Here is a 16,008-nt window from a genome sequence, read left to right on the forward strand (position 1 = left end):
GTCATTGGAGCGGTGGGAATAAGTGCGTTTGAGACGGCTAGGTTGGCACAGGATAGAACACCGTTTAGAGCTCTTGTACATAGGGTCGCTATGAGTTGCAAATGACTCGATGGCACATAACAACAACATGTATATATGTATGCATATGTATGTATGTATGCATGTGTGTGTGTGTGTGTATATATATATACACACACATAAAAATAGACACACAAATGGCTATTCTTAAACATGCCTGTTCTAGTGTGCCTACAAATTCTCAAAGACACTCAAAGAAGTGATCTATAACTTGACCAGGAGTTTCTTGTACTTAGAGAGCCTGCTGTCCCGGCCAGAGGCCTAACCAGTCCCTGGATTTAGCAGACAACTGGGGAGGTGCCCTCTGTCCTTAGGATTGTGTCGAGGGGATAGGAGATCAGCCCCATGGAGGGACCCATGCATCCTTCTAGGGAAGGTCAAGATCATCGAGCTTTGGCCCTAGAACCCAATTCAAGCTTGGGGGAAGTCCCTTCTCCCTCTGAGGATTCCAAGTGAGTTAGCACAAACCAGCATCACACTTCCCCAGGGTGGTGAGAGTACAGATGCTAGGGAAACTGAGATCCAGTGAGGTCACTGGGAGCCAGACCACGCTGGCGTCCAGCCTATTCCCAACAGGCTCCAAGAGCAGGGGCTGGGGCCAGGACTGGAGGAGGGAGCGTGGGGCTGCATTCAAGCCTGCCCCCAACCGGACGACAGGACAGCTTCCATTCTCTGTGCAAAGTGACCATCCAGAGAGATGCTTTCCATTCTGGAACTTTCCAGTGACTCTATAAGGAAAGAAGTCCTTCTGAAGGGGCCCCAGTGCTGTTCATGGTCCCCTGGGACCGGCATCTCACTTGCTCTGCAGGGAGTCAGGACCACGTCATTTCTTTACAAGAAGTTCACTTCCCACCCCTCTTTCCCTCCCTCCCAGGAGTGACAGGATGCGACCTGAGGCCCTTTGCTGTGTCTGTGGCTTTTGGCGGACGCCTGCACTTGGCTCAGGGTCCAGCCAGGAAGCCTGTCCTAATCCTTCTCCCTCAGGGTTTTCCGGCTGCTCAAGTCCCAGCACCGCCCTTTTTCTCCACACTGGGTTCCTCCAAGTTGCTGAGGGAATGGAGGGCCTGGGAATCTACCAGGGATGTGCTTGCCACCCTATCTACCACTTCCTGCTGGACTGAGATGTCCCCAGGAGTCCTCCTGTGGTGGCCCAGACCTCTTCCTGCTGTACTCCTCCAGGCTCAGGATAAGTTACTTCATCTCCAGACCTCCAGTGCACCTCCACTCCTCCTCTTCAAGGCCCCCCATAGTCAAGGGGTCACCAGTCTCACTTTCAAGTAAGTACTTCTCCTGGTCCAGCCTCCAATCAGACACAAGCTCCATCCTCCATCCAATCAGACAGAAGCGCCAGCTTCCAACCGATCAGACACCACCTCCAGCCTTCCTCCCTCACAGCCAAGCCAGCCTCTGCCAGATGCACACCTTTCCCTGTTCCATGACCTCTGGGGCTCTCCAGGTCTTGATGAACTCCCCCACCTGGTTTCTCTCCAGCTGCCCATGGCCCTCTCTGCCAGGCTGCCCCTCTGGAAACCAGCTGTGGCCGGTTTCAAATGTTTCTGCTTTCCCCATGTGGCACCAGTCAGAGAACCTCAATGTTCCCCTTCTCCATCTCCCAGACACCACCAACCTGAACCGACCACCAGGCTAGACCTGAACTTCCCAGCCTCTAATGGGGAAGGTCTGGGTCTCCTGCCTCTACCACCGTGAGCAAAAGGCATAGATCTGAAGGACTCAAGCCCTGAGGCCAGGACCCTGGCCTTTGATGACGGTGGAAAACCCGAAGCCAGATGTTTAAGTATGGTGCAGAGACCATGACCTTGACCCACAACCAGTCCTGGTTATTTCCTATCCATCCTAGAAAGTTCCTGGTTCTCCCCGACAAGGATGATATGGAGACAAAGTCCAGTCCCATCACTGAGCCTCAGAAAGCAGCAGGCTTAGCTTTGAGCCCTGCACTGTGGGAGTGAGGCCCAGAGAGGCCACATCACCACCGGCTCAGACCTGCATCCAGGGCCCCTGTTCACACCCAGATGGCGTGTCTTTGCTCACGTGCTCATGCCCTAGATACACAGGCACTCACGGCCACAGATCCAAGTTCACGCATCTGAATCTGTGCTCAAGCCTTAATAATAATAATAACAATAATAATAACATTAATATTAGAGTGTGTGTATGTGTGTGTATGTGTGTGCTGTCAAATCAGATCTGACTGGTACAGGAGGAGATTGTCCCTCCTTTCCCGGCAGAGCATCTGGTGGATTTGAACCGTGCACCTCTGGGATTGCAGTGCACCTTCTTGCCACTAGGCCACCAGAGCTAGAGCTCCTCTAAGCCTCAAATATTTTTTTAGTGCATCTCTGTGTGTACACCTGCTTGTGTGCAACTGTGTGCTCACGCCCAGTGGCCCCTGTGCTCAAGGGCGCATGCTGACACTCCAGGTATACACACCCATACCCAGATCCTGCCCAGATGTCCTGACACTCGCACCAACATCCACTCCCGCCTAACCCTTCACTCTCTTCTCAACACCTCCAACTTGAGATCCGAAAAGCAGAGTGGCTCCTTTGAGGGGCCACATCTCCATCCAGAGACCTGCTCCTGGCCTGTCCACCCCCTACCCTGGAACCCCAGCCAACATCAAAGACACGGGCATTGAATCTTCCCCCAAAGCCTTAAGGCACATAGTGGAATGAGAAGTGGGCACTGAGTCTTACTACTGCCTTGGCCATGGACCTTGAAGCTGCCAACGAGTCACTGAAAGCCTATGACCCTCCTCCTGGTGACGGCCCGTCCCTCGGACAAGTGTGATTATCCCCCCATGTTCCCCTGGAAATGGAAGTCTCACCACACTCCAGCCCGTCTCAGCCTCCTCTGGTTCCCACCTCCTCGGTCTCAACAAGTACTTTTTGCCCCTCATCTCCCCTCTCCAGGCTGGCCCGAGCCCTGGGGGACACACTCCCCCTGACCTCCTTGTCCCTACTTCCATTCCCACTATCAATTCTCCACCTCTCACGGACCCTCACAGCAACGCTATGCAAGTCAGAGCGGAAGTGTGTCCAGTGAGGTGTTCAGTGGCTTTTTCAGACGTAGATTCCCAGGTCTTTCCCTGGAGGCACCTCTGGGTGAACGTGAACCTTTCTGTTGGCAGGTGAATAGTAACCATTTGTACTAACCTGGAAATTCCCCTCTCCACCTGATCCTCTTGCAAACCTGCCAAGTGACCCACACACAGTCCCAGGTTAACATTAAGGTTTTTTTGCTGGTTTCGAGGGCCTGACATGAGGCAGCCTCTCCTGGCTCCACACCACACCACGCTCGGCTGCCTCTAACCACTCCCAGGGCCACGCTCTGGTGCCACCGTGCCTCTGCAGGCAATCCAGCTGCCCTAAGCACCCTCTGTCTGCCTGTGTGATTCCTCATAACTCCCTGCCGATGTCTCGCCCTCCACCCTGAAGAAGGCCTCTGCATCTCCTGGAGCAGCCTGAGGCCCCCACACCACCGTGTGCAGGAATCAATCACAGTCCCAGCTGAGGCTCCGAGACAGGACGGGGCTCCCCAGGGTCCCATGGGAAGGCAGAACGAGAGATGCAGGGTGCGCGCTTGCATGACTAACCCCAAGAGGCATCAGACTTATCACACCATTCCCGCCCCTTCCTTCCTCTTTCGGCCTGCTGTTCATGTGACCCCTGTGCCTGGTCAGGACCACAGTCAGACAGCAGCGGGCTAAGTCTCCACAGCCCCATTTCCACAGGGCCTGACACCCTGTGTCATCCATCCCCACCCATTGAAGGGATGCCTGAACTTTAGCAGGAGTGGAAACTCAGGACCTGAGCTCTAGAGCCCAAGTGCTCAGGCCTCAGTTTCCCCACCAGTGAACAAGGGAGATGAATGGTAACAGCTGACCAACACTGGCACACTCTCCACCTCAGTGAAGCCTCAGGTGACTAGCCAGCCAGGTGTCTTACTGTCTCCACCAAGGCGTGGCAGATGGCCTCCAAGACGACCCCAAATGACCCCTGCCCCTGCCTCTCAGGCCCTTTCCAAATGTGGGCTTAAGGCAGAGCTTGCTTTCAAGATTCAGTTACAAAAGGACAGCTGCGTGAGTATATCACATCCAACACATACTATGTGGGATGTGAGAAATACCTCCTACAACTCAGCAACACACAACTCTTCAAAATGTGTGGGAAGCAAGAGAACAGGCATTTCACCAAAGGGGCTGTCCAAACGGCCAGGAAGCACGTGCGAAGATGCCACCGTCCGTCGTCACGAGGGACAGGCAAATGCAACCGCGATGAGGTGTGACCTTGTCTCCACAAGGATGGCACTGATCAGAAAAACAGGAAATAAAAGTGCTGGCAAGAATGTGGACAAATTGGGGCTTCATCCCTTACCGGATGGAATACAAAAAAGTCATAGTGCTGTGGAAAGCCACACGGCGGTCCTTCAAAACTTTCCACACAGAAGTATCATGTCGCTGTTGTGTGCCACGGAGTCGGAACTGACCCACAGCTGACCCTCTGGCAGGTTTTCAGAGGCAGTAAATCTCATGGGAGGAGACTGCCCATCCTTCTCCCACAGAGCGGCTGGTGGATTCGCACCACACGCCTTAGGATTGACAGCACAACTCCTTACCACTGGGCCACCAGAGCTCCCTTAGGTACATATACAAAGACTTAGAAGCAGGGATGTGAACAGAGCCCAATGTTCACTGCAGACAAAAAGGTGGAAGTTGGCAAGTGTTCAACAGATGACCGGATCAACACAACGTGGCTTCTGTGATGTTGTTATGTGCCGTCGAGTCACCTGCGACTCATAGCAACCTTATGTACAACAGCCGTAAACTCTGCTCTACCCTGTACCAATCTCTGACACACCCATCCCGATTACCCCAGTCACTGAATCAATCCACCTCATAGAGGGTCTTCCCCTCCTGGGCTGTCCTTCCACCCTCCATGGTTATTACAAACACCAGAAACACCAAACTCAACACCACCAAGCTAGTTTGGACTCACAGCATCCACCCACTGAATTTCTGAGGCTGAAAATAGGTTTTTTTTAAGATTTGTGTGTGTGTGTGTGTACCGTCAAATCAGATCTGACTGATACAGGAGGAGATTGCCTCTCTTTTTCCAGCAGAGCAACTGGTGGATTTGAACTGCGTACCTCTGGGATGGCAGCACAGCTTCTTGCCACTACGCCACCAGAGCTCCCTTGAAAATCTTTTTGAGAGGAGACTGCCCATTTTTCCCTCTTGGAGTGGCTGGAGGATTCAAACTGCTAACCTTTCAAGCTAGCAGCCAGGTAAGTTATGCACTAGGCCACCAGGCTCCTTGCTCACAATGGGAATTTACTCAGCCTTAAAGAGAAATGGAGTCCTGACACACGCACATGATCGCACAGACGAAACTGAAGACATTACACTGAGTGAAGTAGCCAGACACACAAGACAAACAGGCCGTGTGCCGAGCTAGAAGCTGGCAGGTGGGGAAGCGGGTGGCTGTTGCCTGAGAGACACTGAGTTTCTGTTGAAGGTGATGAGAAAGTGTGGAGACAGTGCTGATGTGCGTGCAGCCTGATGCCTGTAATTAGCAGCACTGAATTATGTACATTAAAAAAGCTGAAGAGGCAGATGCTTTGCTCTGATAGGAAGAAGACTCATCAACAACCTGCGTTCCTGACGATGCCACAAGCTTGGCTTGCTGAAGGTGAGGAGGACCTGAAATGCCTGCTGCAGAGGATCAAAGACTGTTGTTGTTATGTGCCGTCGAGTCACTTGTGACTCATAGCGACCCTACGTACAACAGCCCTAAACCCTGCTCTATCCTGTGCCAATCTCATTGTCTCTGACACACCCATCCCGATTACCCCAGTCACTGAATCAATCCACCTCATAGAGGGTCTTCCCCTCCTGCGCTGTCCCTCCACTCTGCCCAGCATGATGTCCCTCTCTAAAGACCTGTCTCTCCTTGCAACATGTCCAAAGTATGTCAGACGAAGCCCCAGAATCCTTGCCTCCAAGGAGCAGCCTGGTTTAACCCTCTCCAGGATGAATCTGTTTGTTTTCCTGGCAGTCCATGGTACATTCAGTACTCTTCTCCAGCACCACAGTTCAAAGGCGTCAATTCTCCTTCTATCCTCCCGAGTCATTGTCCAACTCTCTGATGCATAACAAGTGATTGCAAAGACCATGGCCTGTATCAGGCGCACCTTAGTCTCCAGAGAGACACCATTGCTCTTGAGTACTTTAGAGAGGTCCCTAACCACAGACTTTCCCATCGCAATACATTTTTTTATTTCCTGGCTACTGGTGCCAAGAGTGTTGACCGTGGAGCTGAGCAAACTGAAGTTGTGAACAATCTCAATCTCTTCACCATCAAAGACTACAGCCTTAAAAATGGACTTCATCTCCACATCAAGAAGATAAAAATTTCCACTACATGATAGATGGAGAAAAGACTGAAATTGGCAACAATTTCATCTTACTTGGACCCACAAATCAACACCCTGGGTACCAGCAGTAAAGAGACCAGGCAATGTGCTGCACTGGGGAATCTGCTGTCAGGGACCTGTCTGAATTACTGAGTAGCAGTGATAGCAGTTTGAGGACTAAGGCGCATCTGAGTCAAGCCATGATCTTTTCAATCACTTGCTATGTATCTGAGAGCTGGGCAACGAATAAGGACGCCAGAAGTAGGTGCCTTTGAGCTGTGGTGTTGGAGAAGAATGCCAAAATAACAGATGTGCTTTGGAACACTTGCAGCCCGAGTGCACTTTGGAGGCACGGATAGCAGATACTTCGGGCATGTTGTATGTCGTTGTTAAGTACCATCAACTGACTGCGATTCATGGCAACGCTGGGAACAGTGGCTCTGAACTCTGTCTGATCCTAAGTCAATCTCACCATCTCCTACATGCCTGATCCCATTGCCACCATCATGCCGTCAACCCATTAGTCAAGGGTCCTCCTCTCTTGCACTGGACCTCCACCCTCCCAAGCAGGATGCCCTTCTCCAAGGACTGGCCCTTCCTGACAACATGCCCGAAGTATGAGAGATGGAGTTCCACACACAGCTAAAACAGATGCCCAGAGATACCGAGCGAGCTGTCCACAGACCCTCAGCCACAGGCCCAGGAGGTACCCGGCCCATGCCCATTCTTGTCATATCTCCCCAACTCTTCCAAGCAACTTCAACTTACGGAGATGCACAGACGACATAGCACTATGAATAGTTACCGAATCCTACTGCCATGTCCAAAAGGAGAAAGGGAATCAGAGGGCAAGGAGTGGAAAAACGAGAAGGGTGGAAATCATTACAATAAATAGTTTAGTAAAAGGATGTGGCGGGGTCTGGTGAAAGAACAGGAGAGATTCATCTAAGACTCAAAAATAAGGGGTATAGGGAGGTCTGGTGGCCGAGAGGCAGGAAGTTGTGCTGCAGTCTCAAAGGCAGGCGGTTCGAATCCACCAGATGCTCCACTGGACAAGGAGGGGCAATCTCCTCCTGTGCCAGTCAGATTCAATTCCACGGTACACAACAAAACAAACACAAAAAGATGGGGTAATAGGAGGCACAAATAGTAATTAATTCCAAAGAAGACAATGTATATAAATGATTGTATGAAAGAGAATGTAAACGAAAGATTGTATAAAGCACAATGTACATAAATGAATATAAATGAATTATTATATGCAAATCAGTTTAAAAATTATTTCAAATTAAAGAACATCCTACCTCACTGCTGTGGAATTCATTCTGTCTCAGTGACCCTAGCCACAGGCGTCCCAAGGCTGTGATCTTCACAGAAGCCTACTGTCACTTCTTTCTCCCATGGAACAGCTGGTGGGTTTGAACCACTAACCTTCTGCACAGCGGCTGAGCACTCTACCACTGAACTCCCAGGATGCCTCCCACGAGACGAGACGTTACAAACCCCAGCAGTCTATCCTCTGGGACAATGCTGCCCTCTGTGAGGGGGCCTCAGCGACAAACACTCACCTGTTGTCAAAGAAGGCACGGACGATTTTGGATCGGATCGGGTTGAGCTCCAGGTCGGGGATGCTGTTGAAGTTCTCTTTGCTGGTTTCCAAGGAGCAGAAATGCACAGGGAAGGAGTGAGAACAGAAAGCAGACGTCAGACGGCTTTATCATCACTTGGGGAGCTGTATTTTTATCCCCAGCAGGTCCCACGAGAATAGCTGTTAGAGAAAGGACCGTACTATGTTGTATTTCTCTGCCCAGCTCTATAACTTTCAGCCTGGAGTTGGGGTGGGGGGTTATATCAACACACTGGGCATCCAATTCCCAGAAAAATGAAGATGCATGGAATTCAGGCCCTGTTCCAGGGAGATCACGAGACCCCAGAGGAGGGAATCCAAGCAGCCAGTTGCAGGGTTCTGGTGTGGAGTTACGGATGACACTCAACTCCTACAAAGACTACGCCCTGAATTATACCAACTCACTGCAGTTGTCAGGTGCCATCAGACTGACCACCACTCAGCAATTCTATGAACAAAAGGCCTGAAGCTTTTCCTGTCCTGTGGACCATCCCCATGGTCATGTTATCCAGGCCGGGGTATAAACAGAGGACGAATGAGGGCGCATGCCCACGTGAGATCTTGCACCTGCATGCTCAAGGCAGCACCAGAGAGAACCTACCCAAACCAGGAGACGCCACATGCTCATCAACAGAAGGAGGGGTTATCAACACGTGGTCTAGCCTTACAAGGGGGCAGTACATGGCTATTTAAAAAAAAAGGGAACAAAGAGCTACTACACGGATGAGCTTGAAAACATGATGCTGAATGAGGGAAGTTGGAAAGAGAAAGACATCGAGTGTTTGATTCCATTGACATGAACCATTTGGAGTAGCAGGCAACTCTAGAGATTAAAAAACAAAACAAAACAAAAAAAAAAACCCCACAGACTAATGGTTGTCCAGGCAGGGCTTGGGGAAGGTGCACTGGTGGTGTAGGGCTCATCTGCTTACTAAAAGGTTGGTGGTTCAAATCCACCCACAGTTCCATGGCAGAAAGGAAGTGACAATCTGCTTCTGTAAAGATTTCAGCCCAGAAAACCCCAAGGGACAGGTCTACCCTGTTTGATAGCAGTGCTACGAGCTCTGAGTCAGAAATGACCTGATGGCAAACAAGAGGACTTGAGATAAAACAGAGGTGAATGCTAATGGATAAATATCTAATTTATGCTGCTTCTTGTTGTTACGTGTCTTCAAGCCACAGCTGACTGAGAACTGACCTTCCACCGGGTTTTCAGAGGCAGTAAGTCGCAGGACAGGAGCCTGGATGTTCTCCCTTCTCCTAAGGAGCAGCCGGTGGCTTCAAACCATGTGCCTCTGGGTGGGCTCCTTACCCACTAGACCACCAGAGTTCAACAGATATGTAACGCTAACGTAGAAACAGACTGCTTTCAGGCAAGCCAGTAAAGTGATGATGGCATAAAGACACTAAAAACAATGCACACCCATGTTTATCGCGGCTGTGTTCACAATAGCAAAGGGCTGGAAACAACCCAAGTGCACATCAACAAACAAATGGATAGAGAAGCTCTGGTGTATTCACACAACGGAATACGACGCAGCACTGAAAAAACAAGGAATTCATGAAATATTATGCAAAATGGGTGACCCTGGAGGACATCATGCTGAGTGAAATATCTCGGTCACTGAAGGACAAATACTGCATAGGGCCACTGTTGTAAAACGGGAATGACATCAGGGTTGAGGGAAGACGGAGAAGGAGGGGATGAATAATATACACTGCATGGAAACAGATGAGGGAGAGAACTGTTTAAAAGGGATCAAGAGAGCAAACAACACTTTTTATGGTTTAGCGGCAGGAGTCTTTACCGAGGACCTTGATAAAGCTGTGACAGTGTCTGCCGCCCTGCAGGCTGGGACAGTGTGGGTGAACTGTTATATGGCAAATTCTGTCCAATTCCCCTTTGGGGGATTCAAGATGTCTGGAAATGGATGAGAACTGGGAGAAAATGTTCTTCAGGAATATACCGAGGTCAAGACAGTCACAACGAAAACTTCCAAGAAGAATTCATAAAGAACATCGTGAGGGTGGAGAGAAGCGTCAGTAGCCAAGCATCTTCTCTAACAGCTAATATATTTCAGTGTCTTACCTTGATTTTTCTAAATAAGTAAACCACATTAGCAACAATATCCACACACAGTAAACTTGGCATGTAACTTACTCTGAACCAATTTATGATTTAATAGAGGATGACTAGTTATCCTTTAGTTTATTCATTTTCCAGTTCTTGAAATACTTGATGTTCATGTTAACTGCCAAGTAGAGACACTTAACTCCAAGTAGTTGTGAAATCACTGATGCCTCTCTTTACATGTTGATTAGAATGTGGTGCCTGCCTGTCGAAGGAAGTGATTCCCGAAATAATGAGCGATAATCGCTGTATAAACTTCAATAAAAACGACCTTGATTATGAAAAAAAAGGGATATATGATTGTGTATTATTGTCATGACAGGAGTCCAGAATGAAGGCTGCACAGTGGAGTGGAGTTGGCGGGAGGGATTGTATAACAATGAAGGAAATTTTCATTTACTTTTCAAGAAGAGTGAACTGGGGGGAGGGGACGGGCAGGGAGACAAGTGCAACAATGAATGAATAGAAACCCTAAGTCTCTGTAAACTTTCACTAAAATCAATTAAAAAAAAAACCCAACCAAAAAAAATTATTTTATACTGGAAAAAAAAAGAGAGAGAGAGAGAAACATACCACTTTTTGGCAAGCCAGTAGAGAGATGACAGCATAAAGACACTAAAAACCAATGAGCTTATACTTCAAACAGGTGCATTCTGTGGGATGTGAATTATCTCTCAATAAAGCTGCTTTAAAGAAAAAGAGGAAGAAAGATGAAGGCTTGGGTGGGGAGGAGAGGTTAAAGTTCAAACACAGACTCCCTGCAGGCAGGCCCACATGCTGCCTCTTCTGGGCACTGTGGGCTGGGGAGGTGCGGAGGCCAGGTAAGTCCCTTACCTGGCCACCCTCCTCCCCTGACCTTCCACATAAGGCTGCCCTTTGTTCTCAAAATCTGCTTCCTGGTCACCTTTTCTTTCTGGCCCAAGGACTTTAAGGACTGTGGCCCTGGAAAGGGCCCAGACCACAGGCTGATAGTCTGAAAGTCTTCAGGAAATCAAGATGTTCGCCCAGGAGAGAGACCTAAGAGGAAATCAAGCAACTTAAGACAGAATAGCTGGGTCAGGAATCGGGGAGGGGTGTGTGTGTGTGGAGTGACGCTCCTTACTTGGACTCAAAACCAAAACCCGCCGATGGTGGGCGGGGGGAATGTGTCACTCTGCATCTTGCCTGCACAGTGAACCACACTGTGTGTGAGCTACAGTTATTGTAAGCACATTGCCTCACCCTTCTCCCATTTCACAGATGAGAAAACTGAGGCTTAGAGGAGCTGAGGAAGTCGGGCCCCAAAGCTCGCTTCCTCCATGTGTTCTCCACTCTGCACTGCCTCTTACCTCGCCCACCCTCGCTCCAGGCCATTTTCTCAGGAGCTGGAGGCAGCAGAAGCCGGCACCTCTGGTTCTTGAGTTCCCAAAAAGCTGGCCTGGGAGGAGTGGAGAACTCAGGGTTTCCATCCCGAGGTCAAGGACACAAAGGGAGTGATGAATTTCCAGGATGCATCTGCCCTCGACCTGCCACAACCCGTCTGCTGGGGCAACCTGTACAACCCTAGCGTCCTCTAGAAGCCTGGGGTGGGGGTGAGGCCCACTCCAGTTCACTTTCATCTGCTTTATGGGATGGGAGCTTCTCCCAGCTTCCACTGCAGGACAGGAAGCTCCTGCTTAAAAGAATCCCCAAGCATCCCCACCCCAGACCAGTGCCAGCCACCACCCGCCTGTCGGTGTGTCGTACCCACAGGCGTGCACGATGCTGGGAGCTACACCATTGCCAATTCAAACACCAGCCGCATCCCTCACAGTGGGCAGGAACAACAAAGAGTTCTCTCAGAGAGACTAGGAAGAAAGGCCTGACACCCAGCCAGTGGAAACCCTATGTACAGATCACAATACTGTGTGATAGAATGCTGGAAGATAAGGTGGAGAGAAGACCCTCAAAATGCACAGTGGCCCCAAGAAGAGACTCAAACATACCACTCACTGTGAAGACGGTGCAGGACCAGCCAGTGTTTGAGGACGGCAGCCTGCCATGTAATAGCCAGGAAGGGGAAATCATCAATTTCCACCCGCTGATGAATGTGGCATCCCATGCGATGGAATATGCAGCCATCAAAAAGAATAAAGTCATGGCTGAATCTGATAAACCCAGGACATCAAGCCAGATAACAATATTATGACCAATATTATGACCCCCATTTAGAGGAACTATCCAGAATAGGTAAAAGAAGAGACACAGAAAGTATATTAGTGGTGGAAAAAAATAAGATAAGAAAAGTATATTGGTGGTGGCCTAGTGGTAAGAAGCTGTGCTGCAATCTCAAAGGCACAGGGTTTGAATCTACCTGGTGCTCCGCAGGAGACGGACGGGCAATCTCCTCCCATGAGAGTAAACTGCCTCTGAAAACCCGCTGGAGGGTCAGCTATGAATCGCTTCAAGCTCAAAGGCACAACAAAAACCAGAAGTTAGAAAAGTCTTAATGGAAGTCAGCTGCCTCATTTTTCTACTGGTGGGTTTGAACTGTTGAGTTGTCCATTTACATTGAAAATCTTACACCACAGCACCACCGAGCTATTCAGAAATTAGAGGAGATGGAGAGGGGTGTCATGGGCGAGCTTCTTCTGTTGTGTGCTGTCAGGTTGTCTGCAACTGACCCTATGCACAATAGCTCTGAACCCTGTCCTATCCTGAGCCAAGCTCACTGTCTCCAACACACCTGCTGCTATTGCCCCAGTCACTGTCAAAGCCGTCTTGTCCAGGGTCCTCCTCTCCTGTGTTGTCCCTCCACCCTTCCTAGTATGATATCCTTCTCCAATGACTGGTCCCTCCTGGACACATGCCCAAAGTATGTGAGACGGAGCTTCAAAATCCTTGCCTCCAAGGGGCAACCTTGTTTCACCCTCTCCAGGACAGCCTGTTTGTTCTCTCAGTAGTCTGTGGGATGTTCAGTCTTTTCCAGGGCCACCTCTAGATACTTTCACACCACATCGGCTCCTCTCTCCCTCCCCTCATGTCCACCTGACCTCACACCTCCATGGGCCTGCAAGGGCCAACCATCCCACACTGGGGATTCTGAACAATCTTACAAGCAACTGCAGACTTTGTGTTTTCCCCCTTTATATGTTTTTAAACAGAAATGTTTATTAAACTACAGTGTGTGTTGCTTTTCCCCTCCGTGGTTGGACAACATCATTATTCTACAGCATTTGCATTTTACTTTTTTACATATTTAAATTTTGTGTTCTGTTGTACATAGGGTTTTCAGAGGCCTGCTATTTCAGAAGTGGATGGCCAATCCTTCTTCCTAGTCTTTCTTAATGTGAATGTTCAGATTTAGAGAAGTATCAGACAGACCAGCAAGTTAAAGGCATATCCCTTATTGCGGAGTTAACTCTAGTGTCAGTGTTGTCCCTGCCTTTCTCACAGGCATCAATACCCACTTATCTCCCCTGCTCCACCATCCACCAGGATACCCATCCACTTCTACCCTCTCCCTTCACATCTATCTCCCTTTGACCAGCCCTCCATCTAATAACTTATATATGAGGCTTCCATGGCTTCGGTGATTCCAAACACATCAGCTGATGGTAGTTCCTTATGTTGGGATCAATGTCTCTGAAGTTTAGTCGTAATGTTTCCTGAGCAAAGGTGATGCATCCTGTAGAACTGGTGTGTAGATAGGCTTTTCTTGGCCCGAGGGCTGCAGGCCCTCGGGCTGGAATGAATGTCGTGAGGTTTTTGCGTCTTCGATTACCTGGGGAGATGGGAGGGGTCTGAGACTGGCCTCTAAGCTGCCCAGCTTTGCTGTTAGGGACCTCTTCAAAGTACTGAAGAGCAATGGTGTCTCTCTGGAGACTAAGGTGCGTCTGATACAGGCCATGGTCTTCGCAATCACTTGTTATGCATCAGAGAGTTGGACAATGACCAAGGAGGTTAGGAGAATTGATGCCTTTGAGCTGTGGTGCTGGAGAAGAGTATTGAGAATACCATGGACTGCTAGGAAAACAAACAGATTTGTCCTGGAAAGGGTTAAACCGGATGGCTCCTTGGAGGCAAGGATTCTGAGGCTCTGTCTAACATACTTTGGACATGTTGTGAGGAGAGACCGATCCTTAGAGAGGGACATCATGCTTGGGAGGGTGGAGGGGCAGCGCAGAAGAGGAAGGCCCTCTATGAGGTGGATTGATTCAGTGACTGGGATAATTGGGATGGGAGTGTTGGAGACAGTGCGATTGGCACAGGACAGAGTGGAGTTTAGGGCTATTGTACACAGGGTCCCTACGGCACATAACAACAACAATTTAAATTTTGTATCAGCTTGCATACAAAATTCATATACATTGTGTTTCATTCACATACACTGTGTTCTCACATATTCCTTCACTCACATTGCGTTTCATTTGATGATTGTCATACACTGCGTTTTATAAAGCCAATCGCCATTGATCCATGCCCATCATCACCTCATCTTTTCAGATCTCCACTGGATCCTTCCTAATTCCTTCACCTGTGACCTTTGCCCACCAAACTCTGCAGCCCTGTGATTTTCCTCCCTGCCCACCCTCAGTCCCCGCCTGCTCCCTCCCAGAAATTGTGGTACATTCGCACAATGGAATACTATACAGCACTCAAGAGCAACAATGATGACAAATGCCATATAACAAGGGAGAAGATAGAGAACACTGCTGTTAGTTGCCTTCAAGTATAACTCATAGTGACCTTATGAACAGCCATCCTGAACTCTGCCCTGTCTTGTGCCAACATCATCATCTCTACGACACTACAGGCCACTGCTGAAGTCACTGTGTCAATTCATCTCTGGGGGGGGGGGTCTTCCTCACCTTCACTGACCCTGCATCTTTGCAAGTATGATGTCCCTTTCCAAGGAATATCCTCACCTAGCTACATGTCCAAAGTATGAAAGACAAAGTTTTGCCACGCTTGCCTCCAAGGGGCATTCTGGCTGCATCCTTTCCAAGACATTACCTGTTTGTTCTTTTGGCAGGTCGTGGTTAAGTCTCATGAGGACAAATACGGCATGAGACCATTATTGTGGACAAATACTGCGTAAGACCATTATTGTAAAAATAGGTTGACTAGCAAGATGTGTATAAAAGGGGACTTCATCTTTTTAAATATTTGTGCATCCGCTTAGCTGGTTTAAAATTGAGGCCTTGTTAACGGTTGATGAAACGGGGCCTGGGTGGAGCACTATTGTGGGTGCTGGTGAAAAACCGCCAATGTGGAACGAATTTGCCACTTTAAAGGCAAAGTGACGAGCTGTGTTAAGTCCTGAAGCAAAGGGACAATTTTGTAGTGGTTCTGGGCTCGCTCGCGCTCTCTCTCTTTTTGCTTTCAAAAACCAGCGTCTCTGTGTGACAATCTCTTTAGCCTCAGTTTTTTTAATCTGCAAAATGGGGATAACAGTGTAAGTCTGAGAGGGTTCCTGAGACCCCATGGCCACATAAGCAAGCGTTTAGTCACGTTAGCTCCTGTGGCGTGACTGCCGGTTGACACGTGTGACCCAAAGCTAACTCTAACACAACAAAGCCACCGTCACTACCCAGGACAGCAAACAGGACCTGGAGTCAGCTTCTGCTGACAGCCTGCCATTTGCCAGGAGGCATGTCACCCTGCACCTGGGTGGCATTCAACAGAGAACACAGTGTCTCTTCCCTTGTGTGTGTCTGTGGCTGTGCTTATCAGAGAAGCTTCTCTAGAATCAAGAGCTCATGGGGCTAAAAATACGTCT

The 16,008-nt window shown here is 49.2% G+C and overlaps 1 protein-coding gene across 2 annotated transcripts in view; it reads right to left on the reverse strand.

Annotated features, from left to right (window-relative positions):
• Window positions 1-16,008, reverse strand: part of TESC (tescalcin) — a 70,844-nt gene that overhangs the window by 10,161 nt on the left and 44,675 nt on the right. The window contains exon 3 of one of the 2 annotated variants that reach the window (XM_006890400.1): window positions 8,079-8,159. The exons of the other annotated variant lie outside the window; for it this stretch is intronic. Coding sequence (XP_006890462.1) covers window positions 8,079-8,159 — 81 coding nt within the window. The remainder of the gene's footprint in view (window positions 1-8,078; window positions 8,160-16,008) is intronic. 2 annotated transcript variants of the gene reach the window in all.

The sequence above is a fragment of the Elephantulus edwardii genome, unplaced genomic scaffold (assembly GCF_000299155.1).
Source record: "Elephantulus edwardii isolate Elephantulus edwardi_28Jun2011 unplaced genomic scaffold, EleEdw1.0 scaffold00089, whole genome shotgun sequence".
Classification (NCBI taxonomy): domain Eukaryota; kingdom Metazoa; phylum Chordata; class Mammalia; order Macroscelidea; family Macroscelididae; genus Elephantulus; species Elephantulus edwardii.